The sequence below is a fragment of the Nymphalis io genome, chromosome 15 (genome assembly GCF_905147045.1).
Source record: "Nymphalis io chromosome 15, ilAglIoxx1.1, whole genome shotgun sequence".
NCBI classification, from domain to species: domain Eukaryota; kingdom Metazoa; phylum Arthropoda; class Insecta; order Lepidoptera; family Nymphalidae; genus Nymphalis; species Nymphalis io.
Genome location: NC_065902.1, coordinates 5,038,251 through 5,062,564, shown reverse-complemented (window position 1 = coordinate 5,062,564; position 24,314 = coordinate 5,038,251). Strand labels below are relative to the sequence as shown.

General features: G+C 31.0%; 1 protein-coding gene across 2 annotated transcripts in view; it reads right to left on the bottom strand.

The window, feature by feature from the left end:
* The window catches only part of LOC126773558 (G protein-coupled receptor kinase 1), a 36,831-nt gene extending 13,157 nt beyond the window's left edge, over positions 1–23,674 (bottom strand). For both annotated transcript variants that reach the window (XM_050494503.1, XM_050494504.1), the window contains exons 1-8: positions 23,174–23,674; positions 19,082–19,158; positions 10,615–10,688; positions 10,436–10,537; positions 7,199–7,273; positions 7,066–7,127; positions 6,883–6,991; positions 4,485–4,619 (exon numbers count right to left, since the gene is read on the bottom strand). In XM_050494503.1, the coding sequence (XP_050350460.1) occupies positions 4,485–4,619; positions 6,883–6,991; positions 7,066–7,127; positions 7,199–7,273; positions 10,436–10,537; positions 10,615–10,688; positions 19,082–19,158; positions 23,174–23,286 (747 nt within the window). In that variant the 5' untranslated portion in view covers positions 23,287–23,674. The remainder of the gene's footprint in view (positions 1–4,484; positions 4,620–6,882; positions 6,992–7,065; positions 7,128–7,198; positions 7,274–10,435; positions 10,538–10,614; positions 10,689–19,081; positions 19,159–23,173) is intronic.
* Positions 23,675–24,314: the final 640 nt, after the last annotated feature.

The following is a 24,314-nucleotide window of genomic DNA, read 5'->3' as shown; positions in this document are numbered from 1 at the left end:
CTTCAATAATCAGAGGGCAGAATGCAACGAGTATAGTGATATTTAATTGATCAGGGAAAGATAAAATAAATATTAAGTCTCTAGGTTGAACATTGCTCGTTTTAGGTCAGTGTCGAGTCACCATGGTTAGAGCAGCCACGCTCAAGGTTCGTGCGAACAAATCTGCACAAGTATGTATTGAATAGACGAGCTTCCAACTTTTTTACTATATATATACAAAATGTCTCCGTACCATTTCTAACAAAACTTCGCGTAAATTCAGTGATTCTTCTATATACGTACATTTATTAATAACGCACTTACAAAATTGACGATATCATTAGAAAAAGTTTAATATTTCTATTTTATGTCAGTATGAAATCTAGAACTAACATCATAGTAACATACTAAACATAGTATTTATAAAAAAGTATCATCAATACGGAAATAAATATCAAATGTTTTAGTTTACTGCAAGTGCAAGTACTGGTGGTAGGGCTTTGTGCAAGCTCGTCTGGGTAGGTACCACCCACTCATCAGATATTCTACCGCAAAACAACAATAGTAGATATTGTTGTGTTCCAGTTTGAAGGGTGAGTGAGCCAGTGTAATTACAGGCACAAGGGACATAAAATCTTAGTTCCCAAGGTTGGTGGCGCATTGGCTATGTAAGCGATGGTTGACATTTCTTACAATGCCAATGTCTAAGGGCATTTGTTGACCACTTACTATCAGGTGGCCCATATGCTCGTCCGCCTTCCTATTCTATAAAAAAAAAAGTGCTATTACTACTAGCAAAAACATAATATAGATTATTTATCTTTTTCGCATGACAAGTCGCGGAAGAAGGTCTCCGAGTTAAATGTAAGAATAGGAAGACTCGGCAGAAAAGCCTCATGTACCGAGGGGAAACACATGGTTGACTTGTCGCCAACAAAGACACGCGTCATGAACACACAACACAAAGACCTGTACATAAGTTTCCGCCTTCCATTTCGTTCTTGACTTTAATACATACAAACATATATTTAATTACACAAACTATTAAATTATCTATGAAGACATAATACACAGTACATATTTGAAAATAAATTGTATAAGCAAAGTCATTCGATAGTGTATCATTATACACAAATTCGAATGAGACTACAGGAGTTGTTTAGTTTTCTGAGTAGACTATGATGCTGTTTTAACTGTTGTTTACAGTACAGTAACAGCCTGTTAATGTCCCACTGCTGGGCTAAGGCCTCCTCTCCCTTTTTGAGGAGAAGGTTTGGAGCTTATTCCACCACGCTGCTCCAATGCGGGTTGGTTGAATACACATGTGGCAGAATTTCAGTGAAATTAGATACATAAAGGTTTCCTCACGATGTTTTCCTTCACCGTAAAGCACGAGATGAATTATAATATAAAACAGAAATTAAGCACATGAAAATTCAGTGGTGCTTGCCCGGGTTTGAACCCATGATCATCAGTTAAGATTCACACATTCTAACTACTGGGTCATCTCGGCTTAAACGTTTGTTTAAATTTATTTAGTTTTAATGACTTATATAATCTAAGATCCGGCTGCAATATCACTACGTTCATCGTGTACCTATGTAATCAAAATCTAATTTTTAAGTATAATTATAAGTGTTGGAATCTATTTTTGCCAAGGCGCCAATCAAAATTTGCCCGCGAGTATTTTTAATTAAAATATATACGTCATGAACGTATCAATGTAACAAAGTATTACCCGTTTACACCTGGCTGCGAATAGGTAGCGGCCGAGTGGGTAACTGCAACCATAGGTATGGTGGTGGAGTGGATTGTAGTTTATTTTCATAACAAAGAAGAAATGAGTTTTTTTAGAAAAAGTCAATTAATATTATCTTAATCCAATCTAATTTAGATTTTGATTAAATACACGATGAATGTAGTGATTTTGCAGCCGGATCTCGTACTGATACGATAATTATAAAACCTATTTCGATCACGGTAACCTTTTTCAACAAAATAACTAACGGATGTATTAAAATGCATAAGTATGTCGGTACAAATGTACGGTGTATTTCGTCACATTTATAAGACGGGATCCCAGGCGAACAGGCTCGCCATTAAACCAACGAGGTGGCCGACCATCAAATATAACGTATATAGAAAATACTCATACGATCAAGTAATATCGTTTATTTAATCTTATATGGTATGGAAGTATAGCTTTCGAACAGAAATAAAGTTAAATAGGTAATAACAATTGCACTTTTTAGTTGTAACTAAATGCACACTAATGCCATACCGTGGCTAAAATAGAAGTTATATTATATTTAAAGAATACTTTTAAAAATGTAGTTTTGTATGAAATCAATACAATAAGAATAATAGCTCGTATTGTTAAACTTCTTCAGAGACGAGATTACGAGATTTAAAGTAAGTTATTAAATTGTTTTTCTCTTTATAATTTTTTTACTAAAGCAAAACTTCATTGGAGTTTGCAACGGAACTGTATTCCTAGAACGAGTTTTAAACAAAGATACAGTTACGTAGCAAAATCGAGTTAATAGTTTTGATATTTAACTCAAATTAACGTCGAAAGTTTTAATAATACCTCATTTTATTTATTCTAACAAAAATAAATTACGTTTTTAATTACATATTTGGTTTATCATTCTACCTGGAGGAAATCATTAAAAAAAGGTTGAAATGATATAAAGCGCATTATTTTAATTACGGTATATGATATATACATATTTAGGTACATATATAAAATATGCTGATAACCATAACCTTAAGAAGTTGACCCTAAATAAAGACGATAAAATTGGATCACAAAAATATCTGTACCGCATATTTTCACAAAAAACACGATATCCATATCGTATTAAAATGTTTTTTTTTTTTAAATATATAAGTTAGCGCTTGACTGTTATCACACACCCAATGGAAAGTGATGATACAGTCTAAGATGGAGCGCGCTTGCCTAGAAGATGCCTATTCACTATAGACTTGAAGGTATATTGTAAGGTGGTGGAGAAAACGGAGGTCGGGAGGGCATTCCAGATCTTAGCGGTGCGTATCAGAAACGAGGAAGCAAATCGTTTCGTACTTGTCTTAGATACGTCAACTAAGTACGGGTGCAGATCTTGTTCAATTACTAACGTTAAATAAATGTATTATATATATGCATTACATAATTATATAAACAATTTATAATAACAAATTAATCAAAACCCTTTAGAATTATTGCAAACTACTTGGTTTCTTACTCCGGAGAGTATGGCATTGTAATGCTATTCCTTTGTTTTAAATATGTAAATCTCCGTGGCGCGAACCACGCGATGGAAACATTAAGACGAGTAAAAAAGCGCTCGTATTTTCTTAAAATGTAATTTACAAGAAAATTTAATACTTATTTATATAATGCCCTGATTAATAACATTGTTTTGAAAGCGGTATCTATTTATGGAAATATATAAAATGCAAGTTAAATTTATTTATTTATTGAAAAAAACTGTTTAAAAAATACTAAAAAATGTAATAATAATTTATCCCGAATGTAATTGTCAATTCGATGTATAACGATTGACAAACTATAAATAAAAGTAGGTATAAAATATTTATAGGATTTAGAGGAGAAAAAAATATTATAAAAGTTGCATAAAAACCTTGCTTTGGTTAAAATGCATAGGTTTAAAATTGTAGACTATCATTTTAACTGTCTCGTCGGTCTAGTGGTTAGCTCATAAGGCAGACCCTGGTCCTGGTTCAAATTACGGCTCGGGCCAGAACAATTAGGTATATGTTTTACTTAAAATAAATTGTAAGTAGTTTGAAAGCAGGCAGTATTACAGAACATTAGTCTCGAGAAGCCCGTAAACCCTCCATTCGTGTCGGAGTGCCGTCTGATTGAATAGTTAAGAATGATTAGTACACAGTGGACACACTAGTTATACACTATAATCTCTCCTGCGCAGTTACCTAGTTATCGAAATTAGCGTGACTGATTGTCGATCAGGAAGATATTTAAGAAATCATTAAAAGACGAGTTACATTATTCTGTATAAGATTACATAGATAATAAAAACCGCGGTTTTAGTATACGTTGACTTTCATGCAGGATATATTGATTTAATGATATATAGTTGATAATAAATAGCTAATAATCTATACCAATAAAAGCAACAGGAATTCTGTCTGTCTGTACGCTTTCACGGCTAAACCAATGTAATTAATTTAATGAAATTTGGTGTGAGGCATAATTGAACCCTAAAGAAGAACATAGGTTACTTTTTGTAAACCTAACAACTACCCATCTCCCAAAACGCGAGCGAAGCCGCAGGCGAAAACTATTTCAGAATAACTACAGTTTGTCTCATCGTCAGTGGAATCTACATTCCGAATTGGCGGTAGCTTTTTATTTAATTAAATCTTATTATTGACTATAAAATTGCTTGTAAAATTCTCCATCTTGAATAAAGTTTATTTACATTTTATCGTTTAAAATTAATAAAAAATCCACTCACCCCGGTACTGACTAGAGAGAGCATGATCCGCTCGTTGAGAGCGAGCGTTTCGCCTTGCTTCATCTTGATACGCTTCTTATCCAAACATTTCATAGCGTACATCTTCCCCGTGTCCGCCTTTCGGCAACCATAAACCTTGACACAAGAGATTTTTATTACATGTTTTTTTATCAGTTGACAATATTAGCGAATGATATAATAAGAAGCCTTGAAACATAATAACGTACTACATAAGAGAGCCACATCAAGCCGCAATAGAGTCAAGAATAAAGCTTGGATCGAATTTGAGATTATTCTCTTACATGGAGCGACTTTGTCACTTACGTAACATTAAATATAAAAAATGTCTTTCTATTGGGAAATTTATATATAAATTGAAATGATGTAGACCTTATACATAAAGTTTTGGTTTGAAGTTAAAAAATTTAATACATCAATTAAAATTTTCAGTACTAAACGGATACAGATTATGTATTCAAACATATGAAATCTAAATGAACGTTGCAGTATTATGAAGGAAAAGTAGGTAACTTTTCTATTCGATTGCAATCCTAGAGATAGCGCGTAGATTTTCTTTAGGGCTACCCTGGCGCTTACACGCAGCATATTAATTAGCTCTCATCATGAACTATATTTTCTTCTCATATTCCAACATGAGTAAATAATAAATGTTGCTTTTGATAATCCTAATTAACCTTTTTCCAGAGTTAACCAGGCAGTGCACTATTTTTATACGATGTATAATTTTTTTATACATGATATAGGTTCCGGCAACAAGTCAGCTCTACATTAATTACACATGGGATGAAATTAGTCAAAATAGATTGGTTTTAAACGACATGTGTATATGTGTATCTTCTTAAAAACAGAATCGAGATCACAGTTTATCAAGACGTGGAGAGAACAATTAAGCCGATTTTACATTAAAAAAAACTTTTTCTTTTTTTTTATAGAATAGGAAGGTGGACGAGCATATGGGCCACCTGATGGTAAGTGGTCACCAAACGCCCTTAGACATTGGCATTGTAAGAAATGTCAACCATCGCTTACATAGCCAATGCGCCACCAACCTTGGGAACTAAGATTTTATGTCCCTTGTGCCTGTAATTACACTGGCTCACTCACCCTTCAAACCGGAACACAACAATATCAAGTATTGCTGTTTTGCGGTAGAATATCTGATGAGTGGGTGGTACCTACCCAGACGAGCTTGAACAAAGCCCTACCACCAGTAAAATACATCCACTTTTTCATTTAATAATATCGTGATTACTCTTACTTTCGCAACGACGATCGAAAATCTCGAAATGCGCGACATAGTAAATAGTTTCGATACAATACGTTCACCAATGTAATCAAAGCACGGATTTTTTTTATTTCAATTCGAGAAGCGCTAGAACTCGGCTTATCACACAAAATCGTTTTCATCTCATATTTCAGAAATAAAAATTATTATCACGAATATACTGTATCGATGTGTTCGCGATGTTATATTCGTGAATGCAATATCGACTTTATTTCCATTTAAGGGATTTGGGAACGAATTTATATAAGTAGATATCTTTTTTTTATATATTTTTGAAACGAACGAAGGCTATGTAATAGCTCGTTTCTTTTATATATACTTATTACGTCATCACTATGAAATAACTAAACTTGTCTGGGTAGGTACCCACTCATCAGATATTCTACCGCAAAATAGCAGTACTGAGTAAAGTATTGTTATATTCCTTTTTACGGGTACCAGTGTAGAGCACGTGGAACATAACATCTCAGTTCCCAAAGTTAGTAGTAGCGTATTGGCGATGTAAAGGATGGTTAAAATTTCTTACAATGCCAATTGCCAGTTCGCCTACCTATACCACAAAAAAACTGTTCATAACGAAATTTAACCAGATAACCTTACCCGGCCTACTGCATAGGCATATAAATTAAGGCATTTAGAAAAATTTAACGCGGATGGAGTAGTGAAATAAATGATTAACAATAAAATTCAATGCTTAAAGCAGCAAGATAATCACGCCGTAACAAGCGACTGTAAACACTGTTTTGTAGCGTGTTGATGTTTGTTCGCGGAGACCAAAGAGGATTCTCTATATGTAAATATATATAGTTTAATGTCTGTTTATATTTACATTTTTAGAGCGTCTGTTAATAGAAACGTTTTAACTTTAGACTTAGTAAACTTTACTTTTAGAACTTTTCACAAACTGAATACGTATGGTAACGTCATCTCATTGAAAAAAATATTTATTAGACACACTATCATTTTTACAAATACACACACAATTAACTCGATAATATCACATATAATAATATTTGTAAGTAAGATTATTTTGAAAAAAAAACATAAAATGTATACAAGCCATAGAATATGCAAAATAATAAACGAACTCACCTCGCCGAAGCCTCCTCGACCGATGATACGATGTACGCTAAAATCGTTCATTGTCAACTGAATATTCAATTCTAAATTCTTCCATTGGCAAAATCTCGTATATTTATCACTGAAAAAAAAATACATTAAGAAATAATTCTTGCTTTCAATAATATGTTACATATAGCCGTTTCTCTAAGATACCTTTCTAAGAAATTTTTAAATGGTTCTCCTCTTAAATGATGGAATATTTCTTCAATATAGGGCTGAAATATAAGGGTCATTTTAGTAACATTGAACAGAATATTAAATTATTAATATATAAATGTAATTTTACCTCAAATAGATTCGGTGGTACCTCGTGTTTCATTAAATATTTTTGTACATGCGCGACGCATTCTTTAGAATAGTCCTAAAACAAAACGAGCAAACGTTCATAAATATTATATGCCAGAATATATATATTAATAAACGTAATTATCAACTAGCAATAAGGCATTTTTTTTTTGAGGCATTGGCCAACCCGATTAGGAAAGTGCCACCCACTCACCCGCCAAATATCAATACGTTATGTACGGCGTTTCGGTTTAAAGACTTAAAAAGTAGACTTAGAGTAAGCAAGTTTAATTACAGGCATAAGCGACAGAAAATCTTTTATCCCAGTTTGCGGCAAATGGATTGTCGAATTTATATATTTTTTACAATTCAAGGGTCGGAAGTGGCCACTAACCAGGAAAGGCTAGACAAAGTGCAACCGACAATAGTCGTCGAAGCGATTTCGATTTCGCTTTCGTTTTATCTATTCAATACAATGCGTAACAACAATTCGCGTCATAAATAGAATATAAAATGATATATAAATTTCATATATTCTAGCTTTTTCGATAATCGCTATGTGACTTAGTCTACGCCTGCAGATGGAGCACTTGCCATTTTTCCTATACTTTACTCTGACATCAATATTTTCTTCCATTGATAAATATTATATATAATCTATTTAAAGAAAAAACACTAAATAGGTAAAAACATTTACTTGTAAAACAAAAGCATTAATAGATCTTTGCAATAAAATATATTTAGTCTCACTAAGAGCACTTCACTTGGCAGTACACCGAAGACTATTATTTATACCTTTTCTCTCCCCCGAGAACGTCACTGTTAAGACAGATAAGTAAAGCGTCGAGCGCTTGGAAAAAGGAAACAATTCCCGTCCAATTGAAAAAAGTCGTTTCAAATCTTCAATTTACTCACTAAAGAGGTTCTTAACTTTTAAAAGTATCTCGCCTGCATTGGATTCAGTTACATAAAAAAAAACAAACTAATACATTTATCGTTGCTTTTAATAAAGGTCTTTAAGCACGACGAGATTTTCTCGCGAATCCGTATACACTTTTAATAAATGTAAATACACAAAGTATTCTTACTGTTTTTCAGTAATCCATTTACTCGTATTTAAATCTATTATAATAATATTATATATTAGTGTATTATAATTTTTTTAACTTTATAAATGTAGCAATTATGCATATTTATTTTCATACTTTTATCGTCCATAATAAATGTGATTTAACAGTGAACCTCATTTAGTATTCTTATTTTAAAAACAGTAGTAGATTTAAGTGAACTGCCATAATATATTAATGTATTTAAATTAAAAATTGATATTATTTTATTTAATCTAATCTGTTACCAAGATAGGAAAAACATGATATCAGGGAGCATGCTGAACATTTAACAATATTTTATTCTACTACATATAAAGTTAGAATATTCGGTTACGCTAAACAATTAAGTTGATATAATGTATTTAGATACATATTTATCAAAAATATTATCCATTTAACTCATCTGTGGAGATAATTAAAAGCAATCCGAACATCATATTATTCATTGAAAATAGTCGAATCGATATTCTTCTAATGACATTCATTGAAAACTTTTATGCTTTTTTTTCAACGGATGTTTGCACGAGATTATTACAGATGAGTGAACTTTCAAACGGATTGAATACACATACAATGTTTACGACTAATGTATAAGTAAGACGGCGTACGTGTACCCGTATTGCGATTGAAGGCTTACGAAGTGGCGGACGGCTGGCACGTTGCCACGAGTATCTACTTAACAGTGCTCTTTACGCAAACATACGTCTGTAGCAACACTAATGACAATTTTAAGATTACTCAAACATTTTACTTAACCGAAAATTCTCCTTCTTTAAATGTGTAAACATTTTGGTAAAAATTTATTCGTCTGTTAATATTATAAGGCTTGAGATTTTCGTATGTTTGAAAGTGCTTATCTCAGAAACGATGTATGCGATATGACAATATATTTAAGCGTATTTATTGAGGCAGGTTATAATCTGTATAACTTCAAGCTAAATTTATTGGAGCAGTGGCCATAATTGTTAATCAATCAGACAAACTCAAGTCAAGTACGCGTCACCATCGTGTTACGTTCATACACATGCAGAAATGTACGAAAAAAAAAACGAATTTATCGAGGGTGAATCCGCGGGGCCCAGGAAGTTATTATAAAAAATGTATATTATAAATTTAATCGTAAATAATGATATAATAAATTACGTAAATTCTAATAGTTCTTGTCGGCAAAATCAACTTTACGAAGCTTTGGTAGCTTTATATTTTATTTTTCTAATATTATTGCTTGATCAAGATCAAGGAGATCTAGTAAGATTGTTTTTTGGGCTTCAACCGAAGCCTATCTAGCTATCACTCTCTAGCGTTAATAATTTACAAGGATATTATTACAGATTATTACTTTAATTGAAAAATAAACGTCCTGTAAATTATACAATAAAGGGATTGGTTTGAAGTTGAGAGTAACCAAATTATAAAAAAAACTTCTTCTTTAATTTAAATAACTAGCGATGTCTGTGCGTCTCACTAAGACTTGTAAAATATATTTTGCTGGGAACATCCAATCTATTTAGGTGTGCATATAATTGAGTATTAAAAAAAAAAGTCGTCTCAAAAAATTTCAATGAGAGCTTTTTGATTATTCTTTTAACTGCTCAAACTGATACATTTTTAACAAAATAAAATTACAACCAATTACAAACGAAACTTGACTGCCTGTTTATCAATCTAAAAACATTAAAAATAAAAATTACGAAAACAAATTTTGCTTACTTCAATATTAGTAATAATAGATATCTTATCAATTTTTTATTAAATCTTAAAAATTAATGCAGATGTAGGTAAATACATCAAAAAAGGATGTAAGATAGAGATATCGCTTTATTCGATCGAAAGTATATTTTAACAAAAAATAATCTTCAATTTTTGTAACAAATTGTAAAGATGTTTTTATTTAAGTGTACATAACACTTGAATAAAAATTTCATAATGTTATAATTACAAAAAAAAAATTGGTAGTATATATGAAATCATATATTTCGGCACTCGATCTCATTTCTGTGCTTTTCCTATCTACAACGACCGGTAATAATGTAACATATTTTTTTTTATTTCGTCTTACAGATATATTGAACAAAAATAAATATTCGAGATTTTTTAAGTCGGCTAAAAATCAATAAAAAGTAACTTACGTGCGAATGTGCTAATAGTTCCTTCATTATAAAATTGTCATAAATATCTCTTGCGATTCTTCGCCTTTCCTCCACACATTCCTGCTTTTCGTATAACTTTATCTGTTAAACAAAACGCAATATTATTATTGATTCAATTTAACGTTTATTACGCATATTTCCACCATAATACTTTTTACCTCTTCGTAAAATTTTAATTGTGGCACTGGTTCTTCTGACGTTTGTTCGCAGAATTCCTTAAATAATAAATAACCTGAAACAAACACAAACATTTTTAATAATTGTCGTGCAGATACAGTAAAGAAATGTCACATTTAATGAATTTATATAATCGTAACAGTAACTATAATACACTATTTGTGTATGAATACCTAATTCTGTATACAATTACAATAAAAAAAAAACATAATGTAAATTTCTAAATAATATTAATTTAAGGACTTGTTACATAAATCGGACAATTTAAACCCGAGCCGTTGCTTTTGATATTAAATTACCTATATAATCTCTTTGCTGTGCATATCATTAAAATCAATTACAATTAGCTTTATGCATGTATACCAAATATTATTATTAATGAAAATCATTCATCAAAAACAGGTTTCATGAAGCCAGGTACGGTAATGAATGAACGATTGGGGTATTATAAAGGAAAACTTAATAATTGCATACCGTATACTGTATTAGCGAAAGTAATTTAATGAAAAAGTGATATTTATAAATAAAGAGGGTAAAAAATCTCACGTATAAAGTATATAGATCGGTACATGTATTACAGTACATTAAAAAGACCGCATATATTTGCTCTACCGTAATGTCTCGTAACCTGACTTAAAAAAATGATGTTGAATGTTGCAATAGGAAACAATTTTAGCCGTACTAAAAATATATAAGCATTATATTTTTAATAATAAAGATCGGTTGTATCCGTAAATTCATTAATGTTTAGTATGAAAAACAATTTTTCGACTTCTCCCTAACGAAAGGGACTTATTTCTCAAATAAGCAGTAGTTGTCAAAGGAGACACAGCACATATAAAAGCGATTATTTGTATTATTCTTTGTTTATGATTATTTGTTTAATTGTTTTACGTCAAAGACATCAATGGAACACAGCGGTGACGTATATTGTTTTCACTTTTCAGTTCCTCCATAATTTCAATAAAGATGAATAAACAAAATTCACACATTCCGCAGTCCGTGACGTAAATTCTCATGCGTAAATGTAAATGATACGATAGTCATATAAATAATTATCTATTATATTATTAAATAAATATCACAAGGTCGATATTATGTATATTTCCATATAGGTCGAATTTCATTGCAAGGGGAAATTTTATTAAATAAAATAATATTATCAATGAAAAATAGTAAATAATGTAAAAATAACTGCTTATGAGTGGGTTATATACATGAGATGAGATGATGATGATGAGAGAGATTTACTGTTTGAGTAATCACCACCGCCCAATAGTTAATATTCAACCAAGTTATAATAAAGCTGAATAAACTTTTATTGCCATGCTTCGTTATAATGGTGTGAGCTAGTATAAATACCGCCACAAGGGACATAAGGTATGTCTTCCTGAAGTAATTTTAAATAAGATCTAAATAGCGCAGAAACTCCAGAGCATAATTATATTGAATTCTATTTTTTTATTATGTTGACGAATTTCTTGGTTTAAAATTTATGTTTAATATATCTTTTTTATTCGCAGCGACTTTTCGAAACATACCGGAGGTTAATCGGTTTTTATGGGATTTTGACATACTGAAACCCTGCGATGGTCGTCCTCGACATCGATCGTTTTAAGCCCCGGGTGTCAGGACTGAGGGAGGGCCGAGACGACGCCTTCAGCGTCTCCGTCGAACGGGGTCGGTCCTCTCCCGATCCCTCTCTCCCGTCTCCTTCTGGACCATAACGTCCGACCATACGTCACGGTAGTATGCGCAAGCGATCCCGTGACGTCCCCCGAAGAAACGGAGTGGGTACCGCTGGTATTCCGCCGCCTTCAGCGCCGGCGGATCCCCACATACACTTCCACCTTATATGGGAGAAACGCGTGAATGCGTTTATCCAGCGAAAAAAAATTATCCATATGCGTGATATAATCATCTCATTTCAGTGCAGTGTTATTCACTAACTGTGCCCGCGGATTCACCAGCGTATAACTTAAAAAAATCACTAAGAGCAGACTTATAATATTTCAGTATATAAAACATTTTTAGTTTTATTTTCGTGGGATATTAGTATTTATTCAATTTTTGCCGCACCCGGATCTAGGTAAGGCAACATACAACATACTTGAATGTCTTTCCCTGTACTTTATTTATTGTGACTGCAAACGATACCTTCACAAGAAATGGTGTCCTTTTAAAACTAAACGTAAATCTGGTTTCTTTTTAATAAGATCTTATTATCCGACTAAGTAATTCATTTTTCCCACAGGATTTTCGCATTGGAATTGCGATACATAGGGGAAATGCTGCTAGCATACTTGCCACCATTTCACGCGGCCACCATTTGTACTATTTTAAATTTTTATTTATATATATTTAAGGCGTAAAGCCTTTCACTTGTCAAACTAACCGACTAAGTATAACTTCGCCAAACCTAGAAAAAATATATATGCGGCAACAAAACGAAATACCTACCTAGCCTATAAACTTTAACCTTCCATGTTATTTACAAACTTAACTCTATATTACATATATGTGTATTTTCAAACATCTTACTCAACTACCCGTTGTAATAATATGTCAAAACTATAAAAAGTACTATAAATTGTCAATGGTCTTATCTCGATATCATTCATAAGAATTAATATTCTATAAAAACTACTTTGCTAATAATACATTATTTTAGAACTAATTTGATTACCATACAAAAGGTTATACCTATTCAACCTTAAAAGATAGACATATATCTACGCAATGGGCGAGTTAACCGATATATATTAAAGCGTAAATTGAACCCTATTTAATATGATTGATCATATAGATCTGAGTTCAACTTACTTTGGAAGTATCTAAATCGCTAAAACTTTATTTTGTTATTATAAACTTTCAATCATCATCATTTTACAGACCATCATTAATAGGTAGCTAAAGTTTCAGCCAATTCAACGGAACAGTTATTTTATAATAATTTTATAGAATAAATGTTCGGTGTGATTCTTTAAATTGACACAACTTTATTATTTATGAACCGATTGAAATAAAACAAACACTAAATTTTAAGTGAAGTTAGCCACAATACATTAGTGAAAACCGCACTCAAATCCGTTATGCCGTTTCTAAGATTAGCGTGCACAAACGCACAGATAAACAGACAAGCAGACAAAAATTCTATCAATCATTGTTTCGGGTTCTATTGCGTTGATAAAGGCCCCCGGTAATAGTTTAACTCATATATCTTCCATGTCCAGACAGCGATCAGTTACGAAATGTATTATATGTATAGAACAGATTATATATGAAACGAGCCAAACAAATAAATCTAAAATATTACAGATATACATTGACTCGATATTAATCTTATCGATTAAAAAATAAAGCCCAATGTTGCATGCAAACAATAAAATAATAAAACTGAGACTTATGACATTTTATGATAATCAATAAAATATAATTTTATAACTCTCATCAGTGTCTTCTTCGTATAATATATTGTCTATATAGTAAAGATAACATCCAAGCAATTACTATAAAAGTCACTGTAAAATTATGTAACGTGATTATGTGGAATGGCTATGTGTAGATAATGAAGGACGTGCTCGGCTAAGTGCAAACCAAATAGCCTTTGCCCTATCCACATAGCATCCAGCGCACCCGATAAAGTTATTTACTGCAAGTCTAAGGGGCCGCCGCCCGTAAATTGCGTTTGTTACTTGCCTTGAGTAGGTACTCCAGCTGCAATATCGAACTATATCACAAATATACTATTACAGGAATTGATATTGTTCCTACTAGCTGACGTTGAGCGTTTACGTAGTTTTTGGTGAAAGAATTTCATTAAATTCTTTTTACCGAACATCCAGACTATTTGCTTATTTCTTAGTCATCTTTCCCACTGTTCAAGAAGTGAGGATAAAAAAAGAAAGAAAACAGACTAACGTTTTTTTCCTAACGACTAGACCAACGTGATATAATCAACATATACATAACATTCGTTGATTTCCATGCATTTTACTTTATATTAATTTATAAATAATAATAAATTGCTTATTTCAGTCACATGTAGACCAAAATTGGATCTATGTATGATTGAAATCAGCAAAAAAATAATGATCAGATTATTTAAAACATATTGTAGATTAACCAAACCACTGGAACAATCATGGAACAGTTCCACGCTTAAAACATACCTATCTATGTTTATATTCCAAATTAAGAGTTTGATTCAAAGCGATTACGAGTACGAATCCGTTTAAAAAAAAATTATACTAGTTCAACCGTATATTGAAAATATCTATACAATATTATAAATGAGACACTAACTGCACGCGGGGCGTTAACCGTATAGATTAACCATTAAAGAATTCATTTTTAATCGATCATAACTAGTTTCCTTGTAAATATTACAAAACAAAAACGACTATTTGACATATTCTATTAATATATTATATTAAAAGTGGCTTAGTTTTATTTGTTTTTTTTTTTTCGAATTCCCATAAAAATACTAATCCGATAGATATGGATTTTTCGCATTGTGATGTTTTAGTTATAGGTCGCATATAAGCTACAAAGTATGTTTATATGTTATATACTTTTGAGATAAAATTTATTTTGTCAACTTTTTTAGAAAATAATTTGGCAAAATTATAATAGATACATAATTTTTTATGTCTGATTTGTAGATACTAACACAACCACGTGAGGAGTAAAGACAAATACATAACATTGAAATCGAATTGGTCGAGGATCTTGAATAATTATGATACTCATGGATTCGCCAAAAAATGGGGTTTTGAACGGCGGCGAAGTTGTTATCAGAACTTTGAAAGTAAATTTAAAGTGGATATAGTAGCTAAGTCAAAGTTTTGTATTATAAATAGAGATAAAATAATCAAGTACATAATATAGCAAAGCCGTTAACAAATCGCATGGAAAACGTAAGGTTTGTTTAATTGTTCATATCTATGATTTCTCCGATTGGTATAGGCTAGTTTATATATAAGTATATATAGGAAAATATAAACCGATAAATTAAGTTCAATATGAACACTTTTACTAACCAAATACTTCCTTTTACCTTTTTAATTTTGACTAGAAATTTTACATATTTGAATTAACGCATAAGTAAAAAAGACGTGGGACGATCGTTATTAGTACTGACTGAGTTATTACTCTTGACTTGATACTTGATGACGTAGAGTAAAACTTTTGTTTAAAACAATGGGACAAGACTTTAATTTTACCTTGTCAAGTGACCGGAAATATGACGCTACGTTATAATATTACGTTTATTATCTTCATAGCATGGCAGAGTATAAGCATGACATTTTAAATATCTGATACTAATTTATATAAAAGTTTTTATTGCCTCAAACACTTATTGGCCACAGAGTGTTAACGAGTTTAATTACATTTCCTTTAAAGTATCTATAGTGCTAACCAGACTAACGTCATCAGGAAACTAGATTATGAAAGGCGTCACTAAATTAAATATAGTGTATTTTTAATAGTAAGTCCGTTATGGAGAATAGTGACTAGAGTTAATTAAGAAATTTAAAATAATGTACAAAATGATTTTTTTATGGGCAGCAGTCACAATTGTCGGGAATTGAAGGTTGGTGTGAATGAATTTAGATGAAAAATATATTTATTGTTTCAAAATATCATCGTATGACTACATAGAAGCGCCTCGTTAAGTTCATAGACGAAGTCCTATTGCTGGCAAGTCGAATTGCCGTTTTTCGGGTTAAAAATATATAAACATTATTTATTTCGACCATCCGCGGTTAAAAACAACTGACATATATATTTTTTAATTTTCATAACAAGTTCAATGAGAAATGTTCCAGCACGATACGCATGTTAGCGTGTTAACTATTGTGTTAGACATAACATTAATTAATATAATAAAATATTTGCTGGAAAGGTATAATACCAATTTTTATGCTAATGTATAATTGTAACACCGGATAACTCATTCAAATTTGTCATCAAACTTTGTAAATGGAACACGCTATTGTTGAAATACTTGTTAATTCCAATTTCAAAATACATTTTGTACATACTGGAGCGAAGAATCATTGATTTAGCAACAACTATAATGGACTTTTGATTAATATTACTTCACTAAGCGAGAATTAGATAGATTTTGTCCTTTATAGATCGGTTCCACGTTTGATATAAAAGTATTAATAACATTTAAACACACATTAACATGGAGTATAAAGGTTCAGTATCAAATCATTCGTTTGCATTTATCCAGGACATACAATATATCGATGTTGATTTGCATCAAAACACTAATAGTGGTATCCCCGTGTGCACAAATATTGATTTCGATGATTTCATAAAGAGCGCCGCCCAAAAATGAAAATATTTTTTAATCATGGGGCACTCCGCTCTTGTCAGACAGCTCTTGAGACAGTTAGTACAATGTATGCGGACTGCACTATTCGTAAAATGCACGTGTACGCTTTGCACGCACACTTTATGTTAAGGTATATCATAACTTTAGCTTTATAGTTACATATAGTATTCTACCTAACGAAAGGCGTTTCTGACCACGAAGAAATTTTTTGATTGCGACTTAAACTCCTATATCAACATTGATGACCCCATGAATATATTTTGATATTAACACAGAATACATAAAAATAATAATATACGTATATAATTATTACAATTGTATTTTATTTATTTTAGTTCTTCTCTGTAGAATTACTACATTGCGAACCGGTGGTAACTTTATATTACAATTTTTTTTTAATTACGAATAAGAAAAAAATTCAAAAGGTGCTTTAATGAGTCTACCGATTTTAATCGCAATGAAAACATCACAATACTGTTAAAGATGCAACCTTGCATCGTTTCTTTGATTTGTGCAATAAAACGAGTCTTTAAAAGCAGTAAAAGACTTAATATCGTATAAAATTTAATTTTTAAACATTCTCGACTGTGTTGTAAGGACTCTGATTCAGTCGGGTATTGGTTCATTATTTCGTAAACGTAAAAGAGTTCTCCAAATAACCAGAGTGTTATATTTCTGCCAAAAAAGGGAATCTTATCTCGGCATATACTCAAAGAGATGTACCCGTTGTCCTTTGTAACAATTTAATATATTGCGCCTTCTACTTAAATACTTGACATTAGTAAAGTCGTACATTAGTTCTCGTAAATGTTTAGAATTCCCGTATATAAGGATAAAATTAATATTTTAATTTATGACATGTGCCACATTTTGCTATAATATTATTAATGTAAATTATCACTTACCACATGAGTTAACTACATTAAAGGTAGGAGACAGCAGAGCACGATGAGGCACAGCTCTTTCTAAGATTATGGTCTCGGTGCTTACCGCATAAAAACTAAACCCATTTGTGAAGACGAGAAGTGAAATGTATACGTATGTATTTGTACTGCGCCTTGTTGTTCACGTTTATTGTGGTTTACGATACAAATCTCTACAAGAAAATAGCGACAGAAATTGTCGTCCTTACATTCTTTATCAACTCGTGCACTTACATTATCGATCTAATGCCCTTCTACTTTTTCGTTAGAACATATAAAGTGAATCCCGTTAATGTTTAGCTGCTGGGGACAGCTTCATCTTAAAGATATTTTTTTTGAGTTTATTCCACTACGGTTTTCTTGTGCGGTTGGTTTGATGCGGGATACATGCAAGGCGTTATTTTTTAGCGCTGAGCAAAATAATTATTTAAACAAAAAACAAATAAACCCCGTTAAAACATAGTGATGGTTGTTCGGATCACGGAACCTGCGATCTTTATTTTAAATTAAGCTTATATGTATAATATTTCTATACCATACAAATTCGTACCAATTTAATTTTAAATTAATTATTAAAAATATATATTACGTTTGTTATTCTCTCTTGTTTTTAATTTCTACCTATATTGAAATATACAATGCATACAACCGTTGATGTGTAAAACGGGAAAAACCTACAAATTTCTCAATATAAACACGTGTTGTAATACTTTAGCAATAACATGTCTCGAGATGAAACAACTGTACAAAGGGTTTTTCGCTTACAAGCTAACCTACTTCCGCGGAGATAATACAATGATGTTATTGTAAAAATTAAGAAGAGATAACTTTGACCAAATTAATGTTCCTATTTGACGTTTGTTATTAAAGATAATATTAATCTATATATGATGAAGTTTCCTTTCTACGTATATTCTGCTTATTCGAATTTAATGAAAACTTAATCAGATCACCAATATGCTATTACGCGACGGACGAAACTGGCTTAGAGTCAATATAATTTCTCACTAAATAGCACTAATACTTAAGAGTTATTTAATAATCGTACATAATAGCTTCTATGAAAATTACGGTCATAAAAACATTAGCGTCTTTCTTTTATTGATCGTCATTATTACATGATGTTTAAATATTTTATGTTTGTTTTACGAACAAGTGAATGTTAACTTTACGTACCTAGAACTTGATTAAATATTTTGTCGAAATTTACTTCATTTTTCTTCTCCATATATTTATGCATCACACTCCGAACGCTGGAACAAAATAAAACATATTTATTATTAATATTTCAATTTATTCTACACAAACGGATTGTTCAGGCATAACAGAACCCGAATGTTAAATAAACAAAATCACAAAAGTGTTTTATCGTTTTGTTTACTATGTGACAACTATGAAGACATTTTTTTTATGTCGCACATTCGCTCGGGGATTTTTACGAGTCTGGTAAAGGCCTTGTTTGTTCATGATATTTATGTAAGAACGAATTATTTGATTCTAATATTGATGTTCTATTTAAATCAATTCGTCTCTTGTTTTCAAAATCTTCCTAACTTTTCATAATTTCAACAGGTTATAAAAAAGTTATATTAAAATGCCTTTGTTTTTAGACTAACTTTACTGTCACAACAAATATTTATTAAGTATAAACAGATAAATGAAATACACTTAATTTAATAGGTACTTGATCGTATATTTCAAAGGGTTTATGAAATGATGGCTACATTAAAGGAAAAAATTGAGGAATCTGATTAATTATGCAATATTTTCACACACGCCCTTTCATACTCTACAATGGATGTATGAAAATTAAACACAGAAAAGTTAAATTATGGACAAAACTCCGCTATAAAGATAAATATTAATAGCTCGCATATAAAAACTCTTCAAAAGTAGTAATCCATATACACAAACTATAACTTTTAAAATGGGATATCTAAACGCTATTATTGCCTGAATAAATAACTCGTAACATCAATAGAGAATAGTCAGGCACCATTAATTTTAAAATGAGTCGCAGTTACTGCGAATCATTATGGCTGTTGTAATCTTGCTTTTTAGATAATTTCTATGCACTCACAGATAATATCTATAATTAATGTTAAATATTTACATTAACCTAACGTCGTTGGAGAGATTTATTTTTTTATTAATGAAAAAAATATTATTTTACTTTCCGAAAGTAATCGATTATAAAAGCGTGGCTTTCGTACATAAAAAGTGTGTAAAAATGCTCAGTCATTCTTAATATGGATTCTGTATTAATTGATATATCATAACAGTTAATACTCAAAAGTTTACCGACATTATGATCAAGGTTTTTCTTCTTTTTGGCAAAAGCCGGGGACTAAGGGCCGCGGTTTAGTTGGACCAATCATTGGGAGGAAATACCATAATTGCCACGCTTGGCAGTGGCGATCACAGTAAGTTTATCTCATAATAAGAGTCGCAGGAAGCCGTTGGACGCCGGTAGCGCAAGACCGGCAAACATGGAAATCCTTGGGGAAAACCTTTGTCCAGCAGTGGACGTCTTTCGACATGATAGCAAAGGCAATTGAAATGTGTAGTAATTATGAATCCGACGGTTTTATTTGGTTATTATTTGATAAATTTATAAAAATTAGTGGTTAAAATAATTTTATTTCCATTTTTTTTCATTTACTAACGTTAATATATTTTCCTCCTTTCATGCATAGTGAAATTGAAGAACTTTAAAGGACCGTGAGTTCATATTCCACTGAACCGTGAGCTGTCAAAGCAAAATTACGATTCAATAAGTTACAGTGATTTTGACTCATAAATTAATGAAACAGGTGTGTATTAATTTATAATTTATAAATTTGTTTTCCAATAAGATTTTATTTTCTTAAATCTTATTCATCAAACGGACAAACTAAATTGTAATCAAATTCGCTATTGGTGGTTTGAAAGACGGATAATGAATTTATCATATTTTCTTGTACAGTGTACAGATGAAACATAAAATTAAAAAACCCTCTACAAGCCATTTCATTCGTTATTTTATCTTTTTTATTTAAACTAAACACGTACTAGATATCAAAAATATTTTTCGTACGATACGTTAAAATCGCGGCGTGTATCATATCATGTCATAACAATTGCTTTAATTCTCATATATTTTATATTTTCTATTTATAAAAGCGAAGAAACACGCTATTATTGGGCGAGAGCGTAACAGACTCGTACACGTACAGTATATACGTGCGGCGAACTTCGACACGTTATCACAATTATACGTTATTATACACTTTATAAAATATAGAAAATACTATTTTAATTAAATAACAAAATTATACATTGATCTTAAAAAATGCTTATTTACTTTGTAGTTCTATATTATGATATTTTGCTATCGCTATGATTGTAATTTATTAATTATTCGTCTTGTCATGTTTTTTTATTAATAAATATTTGAATAGTTGCTAAATTAAAAAATGTGATAAGCTATCTTGCTTACTTTACTTTTGAACTATCTTGGCATTTCGATATAAATTATCTTATAGCAGTAGAAGTACGAGAAAATGAAGGCAAAAACAAAACAAATGAGGAACTTCGAAATACCGTAGGTGCCTTCGAGCCTTTGAAAGCTCTCGTGGGCGATGTGATTAGGGCAGGTTAGATGCCAACAAGTGATCTTCGCACAGAAGGTGTTAGACGCCAAGGTGTGTATTGTATTATGACCACGATGACTGCGTGAAACCAGATCATTACGGCCAGGAGAGATTGATATTTCTCAAACCAAAAAAAAATTATAGGCAGTTATTATTTCTGGCAAGTTGAATTTTGGAATTCGGTATTAAAAATAATGTGATTCTAATAGGACGACCACTCAAGTATCCGCGAAGTACATGATTGTGTGGTATGAAGAGGTACTGTATTTTTCGAATGTAAGTTTAAATTAATAATCCTTTCAAGTTCCTAGTGAAATATTATCATTATGCGAACTTGTGTACCTATGCCGATGCCGATTTGCGAAATGAGTGCATATGACGTTGCCGATATACGTGGTATATATATCGAGGACAATATGTGAACTTGTATATGTTCATTTTTTTGTATTAATGCGATCTGGCCGTTTTTAGTTAGAAACGAAAGTATATGGTTTTTAATTAGACATGCAGATCATCCGGAATTCACGATTGGTCAGACAGGGCAGGCTGACGCCAAGAACTACTCTTTACTAACTAGTAATGCCCTACAAACAACGAAGATGTCAATTTTTCAGAAGATACCGCGTCTTTGTGTTTTACGCATCAAAAATCACGTCATGGATGTAATAGGACGTCTAATTAACAAACAGTACTATCTATTACTCAGTTTCCTCAAATTTGATATAATATAATATATTAATCATTGTAATTATTATTTAATAAAATTTATGTTAATAAATATCTGAATTGTTGAATAAAATTGATCTGAAAATTTAAATCATATTTCTCATCCAATATCATATTTTTTCACATCTTCCTATGGACTAGAATATACTCTGTTAAAAAAATATCAGAAATGAAAAAAAAAAACATTTTAAAAGCATTTATAACATGAAAATGTTCATATTTCTAGTAAGTACATGTTTTTATTATGATATATTATGAAAGTGGTAAGCTTAGAATAAAATTGGTAATTTTTTCCCAAAATTGGACTAATTACAACCACAGCACTAGTCAATATTAATAATTGTTCAGTCTCTTTGGCTTCTTCCATATTAAAGTTTGTCCAATATACAACATAAATTCCTGAAATTATAAAAAATCTGCTCTACAGGTTAACTGATAATTTATAAGACTGATTATTTTAATTTTTGTTTGTTACATTTATAACACATTATATAAAGCAATAAAAATATTACAATCATTAAATATAAATCTTTATCATTTTTTATAATTTCACTTGCTTTTAGCAAATGTCCTCAAGTGTTAAGCACAAAAGCATTGTATTTTTTCCTTTTAAACATACATATATTAATAATGAAATATGAATTACGATTAGTTAGTAATAGCTTACGATTTTATAGTTTGTTTATTTTCTAAATGGAACAAATTTTTTGAGTAATATTACAATTAATAACATGTTTATGATAACTACTTTTTTAATATTTTTTATAGATTTTTTTTTCAAATAAATGTTTCGTTTAATTTTTTTGTTGAAAATTATTAGTGAAAAATATTTTGTAAACAAGGTTGACAAAGATAACCGTCGATTTTTAGAGTTTAACTTGTTAATGACGCATGAATTAAAGACCTTTACCTTGGATCAGGTAAAACGATTTTTTTGCTGGCTCTTGCTGCTGGAGTACACTTGGACTTCTCCATTGCCATCAAGTAGCTGACGTCGGCCAGTACAGCCTCGAGGTCCGCCATTTTGAGACTGAATAATCACCTTCACCACAAAATACTAAGCACTTGCACACTACACAATCACTAATTCCACACCTAATTTCCAATTAGATTCCCTACTTATAGTCATAACCTTCTTCACATGACTACTGTTCACTGATCTAAGACAAATGTTGATGGGGATCGACACATTTTCTTTCCAATAATAATGTACGACGTACATAAGGGCACGCTGCAATATAATAGATAGTAATTCGCATTAGTATTTCATATGAGATTTTTTATCTATTTATACACGCGAATAAGCAAGATTAAACAACAATCATTAAGTGTATAACCCAAATCCACCATCACTCGCTTACGGTCCGTCATTTCAAGTAGCTTTCAATCGCATATTATATTATATACATATATCTATCTATATCTACAATCTACATAGACATAATATACAAAAAGCTACATACTACATTGGATATTTACAGAGTATAATAGAATTTATCTTCAATATTTTAGAGGTTAGAACACTGCCATAAAGCAAAAATAGTTTGGTTGGTGGGCTGGTTGCTAAAACTTACAATTAATAACATGTTGAGGTAGTAATGTAATAAACTAATAATTAAGTAGAGATTTTTACTTTTGATATTAATCATATTATAAATAAATCAAAAATAAATCCTGTGAAGGTATGTATGAAATTACTATTTTTATAGGTAGTTTTTTTTTTAAATATGCAATGGACAGGAAAAAAAACATATATTTTAAAATGTGATATAGAGTTATATAAATATTTCTAAGCTAAGATGGCCGAGTAAATGAGCCAAAATGTTCTAGTGATTGTAAGTCATGATAACTTATTTAAAAATATATATAAGTTAAAATGTCGATGATGTTTCCTATATCATTAAATAATTAACTCAAAGCGACAAATATAAAATATGAAGTACTTAAAAATTCAGTGATGCTTGTCTGGAATTGAAACTGTAATCTTTGGTTAAAATCCTAGTAAATATACATTAGATTGCAGGTAATTTTTATTATTAATATTAGTTTTG